The 17,089-nt window shown below is 42.7% G+C and overlaps 2 protein-coding genes across 3 annotated transcripts; both read right to left on the reverse strand.

Annotated features, from left to right (window-relative positions):
• Nucleotides 1-1,400: 1,400 nt before the first annotated feature.
• LOC143127502 (N-acetyllactosaminide beta-1,3-N-acetylglucosaminyltransferase 2-like) lies at nucleotides 1,401-11,743 on the reverse strand. The gene is made up of 2 exons (XM_076289055.1): nucleotides 11,655-11,743; nucleotides 1,401-2,732 (listed from the first exon to the last, which is right to left on the reverse strand). The coding sequence occupies exon 2, from the start codon at nucleotides 2,705-2,707 to the stop codon at nucleotides 1,457-1,459; it is 1,251 nt and encodes a 416-aa protein (XP_076145170.1). The 5' UTR covers nucleotides 2,708-2,732; nucleotides 11,655-11,743; the 3' UTR covers nucleotides 1,401-1,456.
• Nucleotides 3,905-11,741, reverse strand: LOC143127492 (N-acetyllactosaminide beta-1,3-N-acetylglucosaminyltransferase 2-like). 2 transcript variants are annotated; one of them, XM_076289032.1, is made up of 2 exons: nucleotides 11,655-11,741; nucleotides 3,905-6,381 (listed from the first exon to the last, which is right to left on the reverse strand). In XM_076289032.1, exon 2 carries the CDS (start codon nucleotides 6,356-6,358, stop codon nucleotides 5,099-5,101), a length of 1,260 nt encoding a protein of 419 aa, XP_076145147.1. In that variant the 5' UTR covers nucleotides 6,359-6,381; nucleotides 11,655-11,741; the 3' UTR covers nucleotides 3,905-5,098. The 2 variants fall into 2 exon arrangements, with proteins under 2 accessions (XP_076145147.1, XP_076145156.1); XM_076289041.1 differs by lacking the exon at nucleotides 11,655-11,741 and adding an exon at nucleotides 8,428-8,741.
• Nucleotides 11,744-17,089: the final 5,346 nt, after the last annotated feature.

Here is a 17,089-nt window from a genome sequence, read left to right on the forward strand (position 1 = left end):
TGAAGAAAACTTTGATATCAGAGTTTTCCTCAATAAATTATTCAGCAACACACTCAATCAGAGATTGGGTGATTTGGGCACGGTGAAACATCTGTTAAAGACAATAAGCATGACCATGACTGGTGAGGTTATGGGTCATGTTTTTTTTTTTTTTAATTTTCTTTTAATTCCAGTGTACCAACATTTCTCAAAATGAACAATTAATTCAAATAAAACGTTTTGAATGTGAATTCAAAAGTGGGGGGTAGTGTGCAAAAATCACCCATTAGCTTTCATACACATGTACAAATTTCAGAAAACGAAATATCATTTTGAAAAAGTTATCACATCACAAGACATGTAAGAGAGACTGTCAACGTAATGATGACCAGAAAATTAGCAGAATAAGGGGAGAGAAGCCAGCCACTTATCACAAGTATTGCAACATTCACAAGTATTGTCCATTTGCTGTCCAAAGTCACAAGCATTGTCCATACAAGGCAAAATGGTACACAAGGCAATTATAAAATAACTAATAATAATTAAAAAAAAACAATAATTAGATCAAATAAATACCCTGGCTAAACCAAACAACCAAGGAGACACTGAACTTGCTCTCAAGTGTGTATGCTACTAGAAGCCAATCCACCCTACTCCACAAGCATCCAAAATGTTACTTTTAAAGTGCTCTAAGGGTACGTTCAGACTAAGCGTCTTTTTTGCAGCTGCCGGCATACGTTTTACATTATAACCCTATGGAGTAGACCGTGTTTTTAAAATAGCCGTCGGCTTCTTTTAAAATGCGACCGCAACTGTCTTTTTCTGCAGCTCGAAGTTGAGAAATATTCAACTTCTAGGGGAGAAACGGCATACGTCATGCTGTCTTTTTTACAGCTGACCAATCACAAACGGATTACCAAGACCTGTGGTTTCCCATGACAACAAGTAAAAAATGGATACGGTGACAGTACACAGCAAAGATTCTAGAGCGTAGCGCTCTAGAATCTTTGGTACACAGGTCGAGAAACTCGTCTGAGCATAGGGAATTGTTTGACATGACTTCACAACTTTACCATAACATACCAAAAGCAATAGCCAACCCCAATTTTTTTCTTCCACGATATTTTGTATCCACATGTAACGTTAGTTACTTTGCCTATCGCAAAAAAAAAAAAAAACGCTTCTGGCTGCTTTTTGGAACAAGAACGCTGGCAGATTTTTTTTCAAACTGAAAAAGCGGTCTGCATAACTTCTTTTGTCAGAAAAAGATGCTAAGTCTGAACGTACCATAATTTAGAGAACAGATCACAGTTGTTTTTCCTCTGCTATGCAATCACTGACAAACACATCAATATCATCAGAAGTTTATAGTCTTTGAAAGAGTTTACTTTTGTTTATTTTTTATTTATTTTTGGGGGGGGGGGGGGGGGGGGTTCTGCCAGCAAACTTAAAAGACTAAAAAAGTTGTTAGCAAGTCTTATCCAGCAACCTTAGTCACAGCCTGACATCTCAGGCCAGGGTCCTGTAACCAGGACCAGATTTGGATAACTTCCTGTGGAGTCCGACTGTGGACAAGCATGAGAGCGCTGTAGACGCAAGCATTGTCCCGGTACTTCTCATCAATGTTGAATGTCTTGAAGTCCTTGTGCTTCTCTGGCAGCAGGCCGATCTTCTGAAGGCACATGCCCGTGTAGACGTCGTCGATGGGGTACAACGAGACTTTTTGCGAGGCGTTGTAGAGCCGCATAGCCACGTCGCCCGAGTAGATGTAGCCCCCTCCGCCGGCATACGGCGGGTAGTTGCCCTGGAAGACGCTCTCGGGGATGTAGTACTTTAGCTTCTTGTTGCGGTGCGGACCGGCACCCGTGATCACGTCGCCGATGAAGAGGTCCCGGGACTTGGAGCGCCGGAGCCCGCCCAGGTAGTTCAGGATGCGGTGTGTGTTGACGAAGACGTCGTCGTCGCCTTTGAAGACGTAGCTGACGCCGGGGCAGCTGTGGTGGAGCCACTCCAGGAAGAGAACCTCCTTGACGGTCAGGTTAAAGAAGGTGTCACGGTAGTTCCACTGGAGGATGTCGCCGTGGAGCGCCGACTCATGCTGCACCATCCCCGACAGGTCCGGGAAGTGATCCGTCGACGCGGCGTTGCCGAGAAGAAACACCGTGACGACCTTATGCCCCGCGAACGTGCCCGCGCGGCCCCAGGACTGGCGGATTGCCTGGCGCCGGTCGAAGTGGGGCGCCAGGGACTTCACCGCCAGGAGCAGGAACGGGGGCTCCTGGCAAAGGTCCGGCACGTTCAGCACCATGGGGTAGGACCGGCACCGCATGTACCGCAGGAAGTCCTTAAAGCGCTGCGGCAGCTGATCGTAGTCCTTCACTCTCGACGCCACGCTGTGGTCAGGTGCGCAGGGGTCTTCGGGACTCGTGTCGTTTATCCAGGCGAGTATCCCCGCTGGGATGGTTGCGGCGTCCATGAGCGTGTCGTTGCCCGCGGCGATTGCCGACGCGAAGAGCGGGTTGTCTATGTGGTCGAGCCGCTGCTGCCGACGGTTCCAGAAGGCCTCGCTGACCGTGAGCTTCTTCCAGAAGCGTGTCGACGGGATTCGAACCTTCCTGTTCTGGTCGCTGCCGTGGCTGTACTTCATGGATATGTCCACCAGGATGAAGAGGAGGACGTTGAACATCATCAGGCCCAGGATCCTGTTCTTCAACTGGCTGGTGTGCATCTCCACACACCACAACTATGTGAACCTGTTAAGACGAGACTCAATTAGAAAGGGATCATCTAGAAACTCAATAGTTCCAAAAGCTCAAGGGCCAACAACAAGATCATAGGTTTGACTTGAATCACTCAGACGGATGATAAAACAAGTGAGAAGTGTCACACACACTTTTCCCTGCAACCAACATATGCCACTATCTTAAGGAGTTCATGATTTTTATTTCTCTCTCTCTCTCTCACACACACACACACACACACTTCCTCTCCCACAGACAACATTAGGACAGGAGGATCATCATATATTAAGGAAACATTTCCAGCTCTTAAGTGAGAGGACACTTTGCATTTAATTATGTCGTGACAATGCAGACCACTATCAACAGCCACTCTGTAAAATGTAGGCTACCCTACATACCGGTAGTTGAATTGCCTACCACGCCACAATAAAACATGTTTTACAGACTTTATTCATTTTGTTATACAAAAAATAAGGCTTAATCTCTTTGTCATGTTCAGAAAAGCACACACTCACACATCAGCCTTTTAGGCACTTCGAAGACGAACATTAAGCAGGCTGTCAAGACCACCAACCCACCTGAAGTCTATTTGAATTTATGTAAATGCATGCAACACCTGGCTCAATTGTTACAGTGCAGCATTTCTTGTGTTTGTCTGTGCGGAAAGACAATAGGTGAGAGAATGATATTTTGTCCTGTCTTCTCTGCGACTACCTGGAAAACTAAATAGCAATTGATTTGACTGATGTGTTGCTGGATAATTTACATTTTTTCATTTAGCAGACACTGTTGTGTCCAAAGTGACTTCAAGTATATTTCAAGGGATTACATTGTCCCCGGAGCAACTTGGGAATTAAGTGCCTTGCTCAAGGGCACAACGATGGAAGCTGGGAATTGAACCCACAACTTTCAGGCTACTGCATGTTAGCCCAGCTCCTTAACCACTACACTACCACCGCCCCTACTATTAATTCTTATTTATTGAGGAATTTATTACATTTTTTGAAGAAAACTTTGATATCAGAGTTTTACTCAATAAACTATCCAACAACACACTCAATCAGAGATTTTGGGGGAGGTGAAACATCTGTTAAGGACAACACAACATGACCATGACTGGTGAAGTTATGGGTCATGTTTTTTTTTATTCCAGTGTACCAACATTTCTCAAAATGAACAATTAATTCAAATAAAACTTTTTTAATGTGAATTCAAAAGTGGGGGGTAGTGTGCAAAGATCACCCATTAGCTTTCATACACACATACACATTTCGGAAAACGAAATATCATTTTGAAAAATTATCACATCACGAAAGACATGTAAGAGAGACTGTCAACGTAATGATGACCAGAAAATAAGCAGAATAAGGGGAGAGAAGCCAGCCACTTATCACAAGTATTGTTCACATTCACAAGTATTGTCCATTTGCTGTCCAAAGTCACAAGCATTGTCCATACAAGGCAAAATGGTACACAAGGCAATTATAAAATAACTAATAATAATATATATAAAAAAAAAACAATAATTAGATCAAATAAATACCCTGGCTAAACCAAACAACCAAGGAGACAGTGAACTTGCTCTCAAGTGTGTATGCTACTAGAAGCCAATCCACCCTACTTCACAAGCATCCAAAATGTTACTTTTAAAGTGCTCTAAGGGTACGTTCAGACTAAGCGTCTTTTTTACATTATAAGTTATAACCCTATGGAGTAGACCGTGTTTTCAAAAAAGTCGTCGGCTTCTTTTAAAACGCAACCACAACTGTCTTTTTCTGCAGCTAAGAAGTTGAGAAATATTAAACTTCTAGCGGAGAAACGGCATACGTCATGCTGTCTTTTTTACAGCTGACCAATCACAAGCGGATTACCGAGACCTGTGACAATAAGTAAAAAATGGATAAGGTGACAGAACACAGGTCGAGAGACTCGTTTTAGTGTCTGAACATAGGGAATTGTTTGACATGACTTCACAACGTTACCATAACATACCAAAAGCAATAGCCAACCCCAATTTTTTCTTCCACAATATGTTGTACCAACACGTAACGTTAAGTACTTTGCCTATCGCAAAAAAACGCTTCCGGCTGCTTTTTGTAACAAGAACGCTGGCAGATTCTTTTTCAAAGTGAAAAAGCGGTCTGCATAACTTCTCTTGTCAGAAAAAGATGAAGTCTGAACGTACCCTAACAACATATATTTTAGAGTCCAGTTTTTTTCCTGCTATGCCATGCAATCACTGACAAAAACACATCAATATCATCAGAAGTTTATAGTCTTTGAATGAGTTCACTTTTGTTTATTTTTTTTTATTTTTTTTTGGGGGGGGGGGGGTTCTGCCAGCAAACTTAAAAGACTAAAAAAGTTGTTGGCAAGTCTTATCCAGCAACCTTAGTCACAGCCTGACATCTCAGGCCAGGGTCCTGTAACCAGGACCAGATTTGGATAACTTCCTGTGGAGTCCGACTGTGGACAAGCATGAGAGCGCTGTAGATGCAAGCATTGTCCCGGTACTTCTCATCAATGTTGAATGTCTTGAAGTCCTTGTGCTTCTCTGGCAGCAGGCCGATCTTCTGAAGGCACATGCCCGTGTAGACGTCGTCGATGGGGTACAACGAGACTTTTTGCGAGGCGTTGTAGAGCCGCATAGCCACGTCGCCCGAGTAGATGTAGCCCCCTCCGCCGGCGTACGGTGGGTAGTTGCCTTGGAAGACGCTCTCGGGGATGTAGTACTTGAGCTTCTTGTTGCGGTGCGGACCGGCACCCGTGATCACGTCGCCGATGAAGAGGTCCCGGGACTTGGAGCGCCGGAGCCCGCCCAGGTAGTTCAGGATGCGGTGTGTGTTGACGAAGACGTCGTCGTCGCCTTTGAAGACGTAGCTGACGCCGGGGCAGCTGTGGTGGAGCCACTCCAGGAAGAGAACCTCCTTGACTGTCAGGTTGAAGAAGGTGTCACGGTAGTTCCACTGGAGGATGTCGCCGTGGAGCGCCGACTCATGCTGCACCATCCCCGACAGATCCGGGAAGTGATCCGTCGACGCGGCGTTGCCAAGAAGAAACACCGTGACGACCTTATGCCCCGCGAACGTGCCCGCGCGGCCCCAGGACTGGCGGATTGCCTGGCGCCGGTCGAAGTGGGGCGCCAGGGACTTCACCGCCAGGAGCAGGAACGGGGGCTCCTGGCAAAGGTCCGGCACGTTCAGCACCATGGGGTAGGACCGGCACCGCATGTACCGCAGGAAGTCCTTAAAGCGCTGCGGCAGCTGATCGTAGTCCTTCACTCTCGACGCCACGCTGTGGTCAGGTGCGCAGGGGTCTTCGGGACTCGTGTCGTTTATCCAGGCGAGTATCCCCGCTGGGATGGTTGCGGCGTCCATGAGCGTGTCGTTGCCCGCGGCGATTGCCGACGCGAAGAGCGGGTTGTGTATGTGGTCGATCCGCTGCTGCCGACGGTTCCAGAAGGCCTCGCTGACCGTGAGCTTCTTCCAGAAGCGCGTCGACGGGATTCGAACCTTCCTGTTCTGGTCGCTGCCGTGGCTGTACTTCATGGATATGTCCACCAGGATGAAGAGGAGGACGTTCATCAGGCACAAAATCATCAGACGCAGGATCTTGGTCTTCAACTGGATGGTCTGCATCTCCACGCTTTAACTTTGTGAACCTGTTAAGACGGGACTCAATTAGAAAGGGATCATCTAGAACAGAGGTTGTCAAATGGCGGACCGCGGTCCGAGTCCGGACCCTGACATGATCCTATCCGGACCCGCACCATAATAGCCTAATTTAGATTTTAGATTTCCCCTCTGCAAAGCTCTGAAAATGGATATAAATTCATTATGTGAAAAAACATCACCACCTTTGAGGGCTTGTCATTCAAAAAGTATGTAACATAAATTCATCAGATTTTTTTCCCACTCATGTATGGATTATAAAGTCATGTCCATGCATTAACTTTGGTTGTTAACATTATCATATTGTCAGAGCATTTTTATTAAATTGGGCTTGATTTTCAAATAGCCTGTTTTCATCTTCTAATTTCACCACGTGGACAGTTAACAGGATTTTTTTTAATTTTACCATATATCATTCTGTATGTGAGGATCATCTGCCCAAAATTTGGGCTTGTTGCTGAGTTTCTTCATTGAGATAAGATTTTTTACAAATATTGTCTATAAATCCACTGAATTTGTACTTTATCTGCAGTACCACTTTGCACCACATGTGGTGCTCTTTTAATACAATAGAAGTCAATGGAAGAGTAAGAGAGTCACTTGTTTGCTGCACATATCCAATCTAAACACACAGTTTATGGTTCATATGGTTCAAGTAAAAAGGGGTTTCTAAAATTCAGTGCATTGTCAGATGCAGAAAAATACTAAAGATTTATCATCTTTTTACAAATGCCTCTTGGATCCACGAGTCCTCAAACCTTGTTATGAATACTTGTGATGGAAACACACATGGTCATCTTCATCAAGTGAAATACCTCGATGAACTGAATTTTAGAAACCCATTGTTTGATTGTTTGTTAAAGCACTGATCTCCATCTTGATGCTCTTTGTCTATGCATCACAGAGGACTGCATCCCAAGCATATGACGATGAATATAGACTTTGCCTAACCAGCTGGCTAAAAATTATTAAAGTGCTCACATAGGCACTGGTAGGTTGAAGCTGGTGTAGAAAACTCATTACAAAGATGGTAATTATGCTAAATCCTCTTGCTGCATATATGATGACCAGTCAGTCTTATGTGTGTATAATTTACTTGATCAGTTTATTTTCTCTAAATAAGATTTATGTATGAGTAGTATGTTGTTCATGTTGCAATAATTATTTGGACCAATTCAACTATGAACCATAAACTGTGTGTTTAGATTGGATATGTGCAGCAAACAAGTGACTCTCTTACTCTTCCATTGACTTTTTGAAAATCAAGCCCAATTTTAAAAAAATGCTCTGAAAATATGAAAATGATAACAACCAAAGTTAATGCATGGACAGGACCTTATAATACATATATGTGTAGGAAAAAAATCTGATGAATTTGTGTCACATACTTTTTGAATGAGAAGCCCTCAAAGGTGATGATGTCTTTTCACATTATGAATTTATAGCCATTTTCAGAGCTTTGCAGAGGGGAAAGTATACAAGATACGTCTGATCCGATTGGATTTTTTAATTCAACAGGAAAATGTACTTCTATTCACATAGTTTCACTAATGTGTGTGAAATACTAAAAGAGCCAATAATGTTGGAAGTTGAACAAAAAGGATTGTTCACCACAATGCTTAAAATGACTTGAAGTTTCAAAGGGCTGTAGTTTTGCAATGATTAGTTATACAGATATACTATTTAAGATCTATGCATGGATTTGGTCTACAAACACCAGTGATTTTTTTCTGATTTTTTCGGAGAGGGTCACCTGCCAAATTGCGCTGAAATTGGGTGATTTCACACGGAATGACCCCAAAGCTAACTACCTGAAAAGCATGCGGAAACCTTGCAAGCGTGACCAACAGGCCTGTCAGGAGCTCATCAAATCTTGTTAGCATGCTAGCGTACAATTCAGATCACTTCAGGACAAATAGCTTCTACCTCAGAGCTATATGAGAACTGAACCCTGCCAAGCATTGATACCAGAGGCCTGCATGTGTGACATCTGCGCAGCAATACAGTTACTCTATAGAACACTGGAAGATGCTTACATTACTGTCACTTTGAATGTAAACTGTCCTGTGACATGATGACATGACTCCAGTAGCCTACTGGTCCATAGGGTCACTACAATTCAGCAAGGGTGTGCAATATCTCAGCTCCTAAATAAAAAAAAATACTGTACAGCATTGCTTGTTATTGCCTTAGGAAGTAGGCTACTCACACTAGGCACAGTTCACTTGTACCGTGCCGGAGTACGGTTCTTTCCTGTTCTTAGTCCGCACTCACACTGCACGCACACTGCCCTTACAGGTTACAGCAAATATATACTTTTCATAATGTATTCATATATTTAACAATGACGCAACCGGTCTATGAATCTAGCCCTAGAACCACCCTGTCAGGCTATAATAGTTGTCACTACAGCAAGTGTGCAATATCTCTTCTTGTAATAAAACTTAGGCGGGGATCACATTAGCCAAGTGGCAGGTTTCCTATTGTTCTCTATGGTTCTGCAGCGGAACGGTGGCAGCGCTGGCGTAACGCTAGTGTTGAACAAGCTGAGTGTTGAACTTGGTTCAACTTTCAAAGCGCAACGCGAGCATATTCAATTGACAAACTGTTTGTGTTGCTTAGGAACTAGATAAAACTTAGCGTTGTGTTACGTTTGCCGCTGCCACTTGCTGCTGGCTGATGTGATCCCCGCCTTATTGTAGCCTACTGTATTTTTTGTTATTGTATTACAAGTTACAGCAAATATAATATGTTATGTCAGAATGCACGGAATCATGGTTTGTGCTCAGTTTTATTGTACGCTACTGTGGAATGACAAGAAAGGAATCTGTCTGTCTGTCTGTCTGTCTGTCTGTCTGTCTGTCTGTCTGTCTCTTGGCAAAATTGATGGCATACTGTGCTGACGGCTTTTCATACATACTTGCGGGATTTTCCCACCCGCGACACAGAACTACTTGTGGGAACATCAGCCATGTCTTATCTGTCTGTCTTTCACATGACCATATATAATCAACATGGATGTAAACATGATACGAAACACAGGCCAGTTACTCATAAAACCATACCTCAAAAACAGGCAAACTGTTTTTTTGCACATAGTTTATGTATACATTTTAAGGCTGTGTTGGTCCTATTTGTTGTGTTTGTTGTGAAAGAAGGAGAAATGAACGAGACCCATGGACAGCGAATCACAATGCCTTACTATAAGCATACCAATGCATGTTTTGCATCTTTCATTCCTGGACAAAATCCCTTTGATAATTCAAAACTGATTTGTCGAGCTATGTGTATTTTCTACATTTACTTGAATTGAGCTATGTGTATTTGGCTAATTAAGAAAGACCTAAAGACAAAAGAGATTGGCTCATTAAATGTGATTTAATATCATTCTCAATGCTTTTATAGTGCAGTTACTGCAGTAACAAAAAAGGTACCAAAAAGTAACCTGTTTCACCACTGCAGTGAAGTAAAGCACTGATCCTAAAGGTGCGGTGTTGTATGGAGTTCAGCGGTAGATTTTTGATGTGTATGAATAAGCTTGACTACTTCAGGTGTAGGAATGTGAACAGACATCTACAGAGTGTAAACAAACTTGAAATCACAATTAAGCCTATTCTGTGGATGTGAATAAATATACATTCTCAAAAACACATAGGCTACAGTGTAGCAGAGCAGATAACTTACTCTTGAACAACTACCCTGAATTGAAGTCAAAGTTTAATTAATCTGAAAACACATCTTTTGAAAAAGGGCTGCAAAAAAAAGAGAGAGACTAACCAGCCAAACTGGTTACAGATTAGCACCACATCACCTGGATGAGTGAGTCCACAGTCCATAGTCAAAATAATGTAGGCCTACACATGTTATCATTTACATACACACACACACACAACATAATGAGCTGATTGTGAAAAACTCACATGCTGGTCTGATCCTATGTACACATACACATACACACGCACACGCACACACACACACGCACACACACATGCAACATGAGCTGAATGTGAAAAACTCACACGCTGAACTGGTCGTATGTATATGAATGTTGGGGGGGGGGGGGGGGGGGGAGGAGATGTCAATTCTGGGTCTGCTAAGCCAGGGAGAGAACCTCCCTTTGTTTGCCCGCGGTGGTGAGAAGCCAGCATTACACAACACTCTCACCGCCGGGCTAATCTCTGGCACACGCCGCGAGCACACACTTCCCCATGAGCTTGTTCCCACAGCACTCTCCAACAGACTTTCTTGCTCTCTTTCCTTCTACCTATGTATCTAGCACACTTTTGTTTTTATACCCTGTTTACACCCCCCCTCTCTCTCTATCTCTCTCTCTTTCTTTCTTTCTTTCTTTCTTTCTTGCCATTTGCTGAGGCTGGACGGGCATCATGGGTTTCTCATTCCTCCATCCTCGTGACCCTAATTAGCAGACTGCACAGTCACTGTTTCTGCTGGCGTGCCTGCGCTGCTCTCCTCTGCTCTGCTCTGTGCTGAGCCTGTTGCCTCTACTCCTCACCACTCAACGGAGGTTTTGAAATAAAGCAAATAAGGTTTAATTTGCATGTGCATTGCCTTGGTTGCTGGTATGCACGCGTATGTGCTGGTATGCACACACACACACACACACACACATACACACACACACAAACTCTCTTATCCCCACCATCTCAAATACACTTGTGTACACATAAGCACAAGCACTCTGTCTTTCTCTTTTTCGCTCTCTATTAACTTTCTCTTGTGCATGTTATCACTCTCTTTCTCTCTTTCTTTCTCTCTCTCTTTTTCTCTCTCACTCACTCACACAATAGTTCTTATCCAGACATGCACACAGGCATAAGCACACAATCTCTCTTTCTGTTTCTCTCTCTCACGCCCTCTTGTATATATTACCACTCTCTCTCTAACACACACACACACTCTCTCTCTCATGCACACACACACACACACAGAGAGAGAGAGTTCTTGCTCACACTTGATGTAAGGACATAAACAGGCAATCATTTACTGTAATAAAACACGTAAGCTTTTTTTAGGACCGTACATAATCATAACACCAATGGTTACTGATCTTATGATAAACGGGGTGAAATTCTGCCTTGTCCCGATCCGTTGGTACAAAATCACCCCCCCCCCCCCCACACACACACACACACACTTTTCAATTTTGTGTGACTCTTTCTTTCCTATTAGAATAAATACAAATTTTCATTAAAAAGGTGGATGCAAAAAAAAAAAAAACAGCCACTGAGGCCTTCTCTCTTACCTGGGAGAGGAGGGAAAACAAACAAACAAACAAAAAGTCCAAGGTTCAGCTGCGAGAGGCCAGTCCTGTTCGTCCCCCAGGCCTGCGTGCCCTCCAGGTTTGACCCATAGGGTTGGTCCCGTGTTCTCCTGGAACACCCAGAGGACAGGAGTCGGACAACAGGCCGCAGAGGCCAGAGAGGAAACCACCTGAGAAAAGGAGGTAGAGGAAACAGATCATGAATGGACTGTGTGTGTGTGTGTGTGTGTGTGTGTGTGTGTGTGTGTGTGTGTGTTAGGTCTGCAATATGTGCAATATGAACCAACACAATTACCTAATCGCAAAAGCTACAAATAATCGTGCAGTTAATTTTGTCACACTATTTGACTTTTATATTAATGTCATCCTCCTTGACTTCTGGTTGGTGGGTGTGCGTAATGCGTAAGGGGTACAGGAATTCTGATTGGTGAGCTTCACAGTCGGTCGGGGGTGCTGTGCTTCTTGTGCACTGGGCGTGCTCACCAATCAGGGGTGGCCCAGTTTTTCTCAGTCGCTTTGGTGCTTTTCTCAGATCAGAATAAACATTCTCATAACTATTAGTTCAACCTTCACAACATTTAGTCATTTGTGCACATCATAGTAGCAATTTCTCCTTCCTCTGAACAAATTGCAAATGCTTTTGAACATGTATCAGTTGCTTTGTCATGTCAGTCAAAATTAACTATACTTATGGATGCTGAATAGTCGTTCCCAATAAAACTAATAGTCTTCATTTCATTGATTGAGTCATTACATACAACATTGGTGAACTAGTTATCAAATTCTGTCACAATGCTGTAGAATTGCAAAGAGCATAAAACTGTGAAACGTACATATTCAGTGTCTTGTACTCACTTACTCCCCTAACTACAGCAATTTGTAACTTTACTGTAGTTTTCACCGAGTTCTGACCTTTTTTGCATGGGAAAACACTGAGAGCATAAACTGTCGTAATGAAAACATGACAAAGCCATTTGACTATCTTGTTCATAAACGATGGTGTCTAGACTTCTCATTTTGATGACACTGGCAGTTTTATTGACATAAATACTTGCTTTTGAGGAATGGACTATCCATTTTGAGCAAGTGACGTGCTTTTGCAGGTTATCCACTAGGTTTTGCAGTTTGCACTAATTGTTTTGAGAAATGCACTCACTGCTGTGCAAATGTTAATAGTGATGTGAGAAAAGCACCAAAGCGACTGAGAAAAACTGTAAAGAGACATCTGGAATATTGAACCTAATCAATTACAGTTTTTTTTCTCAGTCGCTTTGGTACATTTCTCGAATCATCCTCGACATTTGCGAAACAGTAGTGCATTTCTCAAAACAATTCATACAAATAGAAAAACATCATGGATTACCTGCAAAAGCCATTCTCTTGCTCAAAATCCCTAGTTCATCTCTCAAAAGTAAATATCTGTTCAAATGAACATGTCAGTGACATCAGAATGACAAGTCCTATACGGACAGTCAAATTGCTTAGTTATGTTGTCAATATACCAGTGTACTCTGGAGGGATGTTCTGATGTAAACTATGGCTAAAGTTTTGATGACGATTATTGTAAATTGTAAGTTACACCTTAGTGTATGTGTAGCCTGGCTGACGTCAGACCTCATCTCATTGAGATGGGGTCTGGGAACTAGACATTCATTTTCTCGTATTTGAAACGTGGTTTACAAATGCCCAGAGCCGTTTATTGGGCACTACGAATGTCTATCAAATGCATCTGTACGTAGCTCATAACGGCTTCGGTGTGTCGTCATCGTCTTGCTGCCCTCCCTCCGTTCTGTGATTGGTCCCCTAACTGAGGCGAAAATTTGCTCCATGGAATCCAGGCTGCCTAGCAGCGTGAATAAAATTGTGCGCGTAAGGCAGCATGGGAAAACCCAGGCTAGTGTATGTGGGAGTTTGACTGAAAGAGACTGGACAAGATTCTCATTTACGCTTTCACCGTTTGTACTGTAATATGTTGACAGACCATGTCATTGCAATACAAAAAAAGACAGCACTGCATAGCACAAAGAAAAAAAAGTAGACATGTGAATATAGGACAATCTCCTTAGGACAAACTGTACATGCAGTGCTGTAGGAATTACAATGCAGTCTTCCTACACCTCCTGACATTATGACAACTTGTTCAACAATTTTGCATGTAAAGACTTATGCTATGAACTAATGTCTAAATGTTGTGGGGAGTGAGACTATTCAACAGAGACCCATTATAATACATTTTGATCTACATGACATAAGCAATTGATGATGTAGGAAACAGCAGAGAATTGTACTCATTTGAATGGATGTACCAAAACATTTGCAACTTGTTCAAAGTAATGAAAAACTGCTTTTTGGTGTGCACAAGTGACACAATGATGTGAAGATTGAACAGGTAGTTTTGAGAATTTCAATTCTGATCTGAGAAATGTACCAAAGTGACTGAGAAAAACTGTAAATGACATTGAAAAATCATATTGCAATATCTGTCAGTAAAATTGCAATTAGATATGTTCCCCAAATCGTGCAGCCCTAAAGTGTGTGTGTGTGTGTGTGTGTGTGTGTGTGTGTGTGTGTGTGTTTGTGTTTGTGTGTGTGTGTGTGTGTGTGAGAGGAAAGATGAAAGATATGCCGTGTAATTTTGTTTACAAAAATGTAAGGAAGGAAGATAGTTGCAACCAGAATAAAAACCACCAGCCTATATAAAGAGGCCAGATATTAGAGGGTAAAGGGGTAAGGGACAGGGCCAGGAGAGAGAGGGGGGTTCTAGGAAGAGTGCCGGCAAGCGAAGGTACTAGGTATCAAAGGCATCTACAATTCTGCTTAGCTGAGCGTCCACTTCAGTATAAATAGATGGATGGATGGATGGATGGATGGATAGATAGATAGATAGATAGATAGATAGATAGATAGATAGATAGATACAGTAGATAAATATATATATATATATATATATATATATATAGATAGATAGATAGATAGATAGATAGATAGATGGATACAGTAGATGTGTCCGTGTGCACTACATGCAGACCAAAAGTGGAACCTAACACACTGCTCTGTAATAAAAACGCAACTGACTAAAAATATTTAGGGAACAGCTGTCAAATAAGTTCCTAACAGCCGTACTATGTCAACTTGGAACTTCTGCTACGCCCGGCCATCATTTGGGACAAAAGAGGATATGACGATGACACCCAAGCTCACCACAGCTCTGCGACGTGTCCGCTTTCTTGTCCCTCGGTCAGCGTTTAGTTCAACCGTCAGACGAGAGAGCACAACAGTGGGCCTGTACCCCCCTCGCACTTCTTACACACTTCTTGGTCCTTCTGTAGACTTTGGACTCCAAGGCACTTCACAATGGAGGGTGAGTGGTTGGGAGTTGGGTGGATGGGCGAGTTTATGAAACAAGTTACCTATAGAGGTGTGGTGTGGTTAATACAACCTTAGATGCACAAGTGGAGCTTTCTTCTTGTCCTTTATTCTAAATCCCTCAACTCTTACTGCAACAGTCTAGTACATAATGGAAAGTATTCCTTGAAATGTGACTTGCCCTAATGATTCTGAGAACAGCTTCGCATTGATCCAAATCTAATAGGCACATCTATTACATACTTAAAGCAAAGTGCCTGGCTTTTGATTGGGAATGAACAAGCAAAACAAACAAACAAACAAACAAACAAAAAAAAAAACAGGAAGACTAGGTGACCATCTCTGTGGCAAGTATGGGGTTTTGACTAAGAATAAACAACTAGCAACATAGTGTAACTCAATTAGCCCGCTCACAACTAGACTTCTGAGTATGCTAGTCTGGGTTTAAAAATATTAAAAACTAATTGCGCTTGCCAGCTGGCAGGAAGAAGTGCCACATTAGCTTGCTTGAGCCTGACCTGAGACGTTCCGCCTGTCGCGGGCTAGTAGGGTAGGCGTGCGCCACGGTGTAACGGGAGAGGAGACTGGCCCTCTGGCGTGCCGCTGCAACAGACCTAAATAGATCTCTGAAGTCCACAGTGATGACAGTGGCATCAAGTGCAGAAACAGGAGCAGCAACAACATTTTGACAAAACACGGTGCTTGTATAAATGAAGATAGATCATTGAATGTGCATACAAAATTAGGGGTTTGGGGATTTGCTGGACAGGAAATTCATAATTTGAAAAAATCAGAAGTGACAGACAATTCAATACCACAGTTATAAAGAACTCAGAAGAAGTTGGTAGATAAGATTTTGGGTCAACCATTTCAATACGGGTTAAAATATTTTAAAAGACAGGGACGGACTCCTTTTTAAAGACATATTTGTTTAAATGTGCAGTGTCAGTAGCCTACACCTTTTTAGGCCTGCTACAGTTTTAATAAGCAAAAGGGGGGAAATTGGCCCAGAGAATATATCAAACATTCCCTAGAATTCATAGCCAACTTTAGGTGCCAGTCTCATTGGGACTTTGAGCAATGGGACTTTGAACTTAGGCCTACATAAGGACAACACAAGTCAGTCTGAGACATGACACTGAGAACACAGACGTGCAGAAATGTCTCTCTGATGTGAAGGCTTTCAAGTTGACCCTCATAGAACAGTCAAAGCAGCACTAGACTAATAGCCTATACATTTACTTTCCATAAAGCAAAAACACAGCCTTCTTAATTCTGTGCTATGGAATGATTGTAACCTGCCTGCATTTAAACCAATTTTTAACTGTTTTAAATCAAACCCCAGTAAGTCAATAACTTAGGCTACTCTTTCAAACCTGACAGTGACTTAGAAAAATCTAATACAAATGGAAGTTCTGACCTCTGAACAACTTGTGGTAGAGACATCCAACAATGTGGTTTGGCTTGGAAAGGTCAAGTAAATGTAACCAGAGACCAGAATATTTGGTGTAACCTAACTGTTTACATTACTGTCGCACAGAGCGGAGGAGCAGCCAAAGGCCGCCCTTTGGCACTTTTCGATAACAAGTAGGCTAAAGTCAACGGAAAATGCCTCGGAAAGATAGCGAGAAAGCCGATTTGAGCACGTCCTGTCATCACTACCGTCGCCCTGGCTAGTACACGAAGTAAAAATGTCCATCAATGCCTGGGTGATAGTGGGAACAGGGCTTCCAAACTGGGAAATAAAACAGAAGTACCTAGTCTAGGTATACAACTGAACTATACTCTCCACAATGTCTGTCAAAAGCGTAAGGGGAACACACACCGCGTCCCACAGTAAGATTGTCTCTGTGGGACTCCGTCGGCGTAATGACACCGTTCCGCTTTTAAGAACAAGTCTGGCAAACCTGTATAATTACCCTGCTCTTACAGTGTTTCTAACCCACTCATGAGAATGATTCCAGCTTGTCTATTTCATTTGAAGAGAGAGAGAGAGAGAGAGAGAGAGAGAGAGAGAGAGAGAGAGAGAGAGAGAGAGAGAAAGAGATTGC

The sequence above is a fragment of the Alosa pseudoharengus genome, unplaced genomic scaffold (genome assembly GCF_046254945.1).
Source record: "Alosa pseudoharengus isolate Yale_2024_CS ecotype anadromous, Long Island Sound unplaced genomic scaffold, YU_APseudo_1.1 YU_APseudo_1.1_scf_1, whole genome shotgun sequence".
NCBI classification, from domain to species: domain Eukaryota; kingdom Metazoa; phylum Chordata; class Actinopteri; order Clupeiformes; family Clupeidae; genus Alosa; species Alosa pseudoharengus.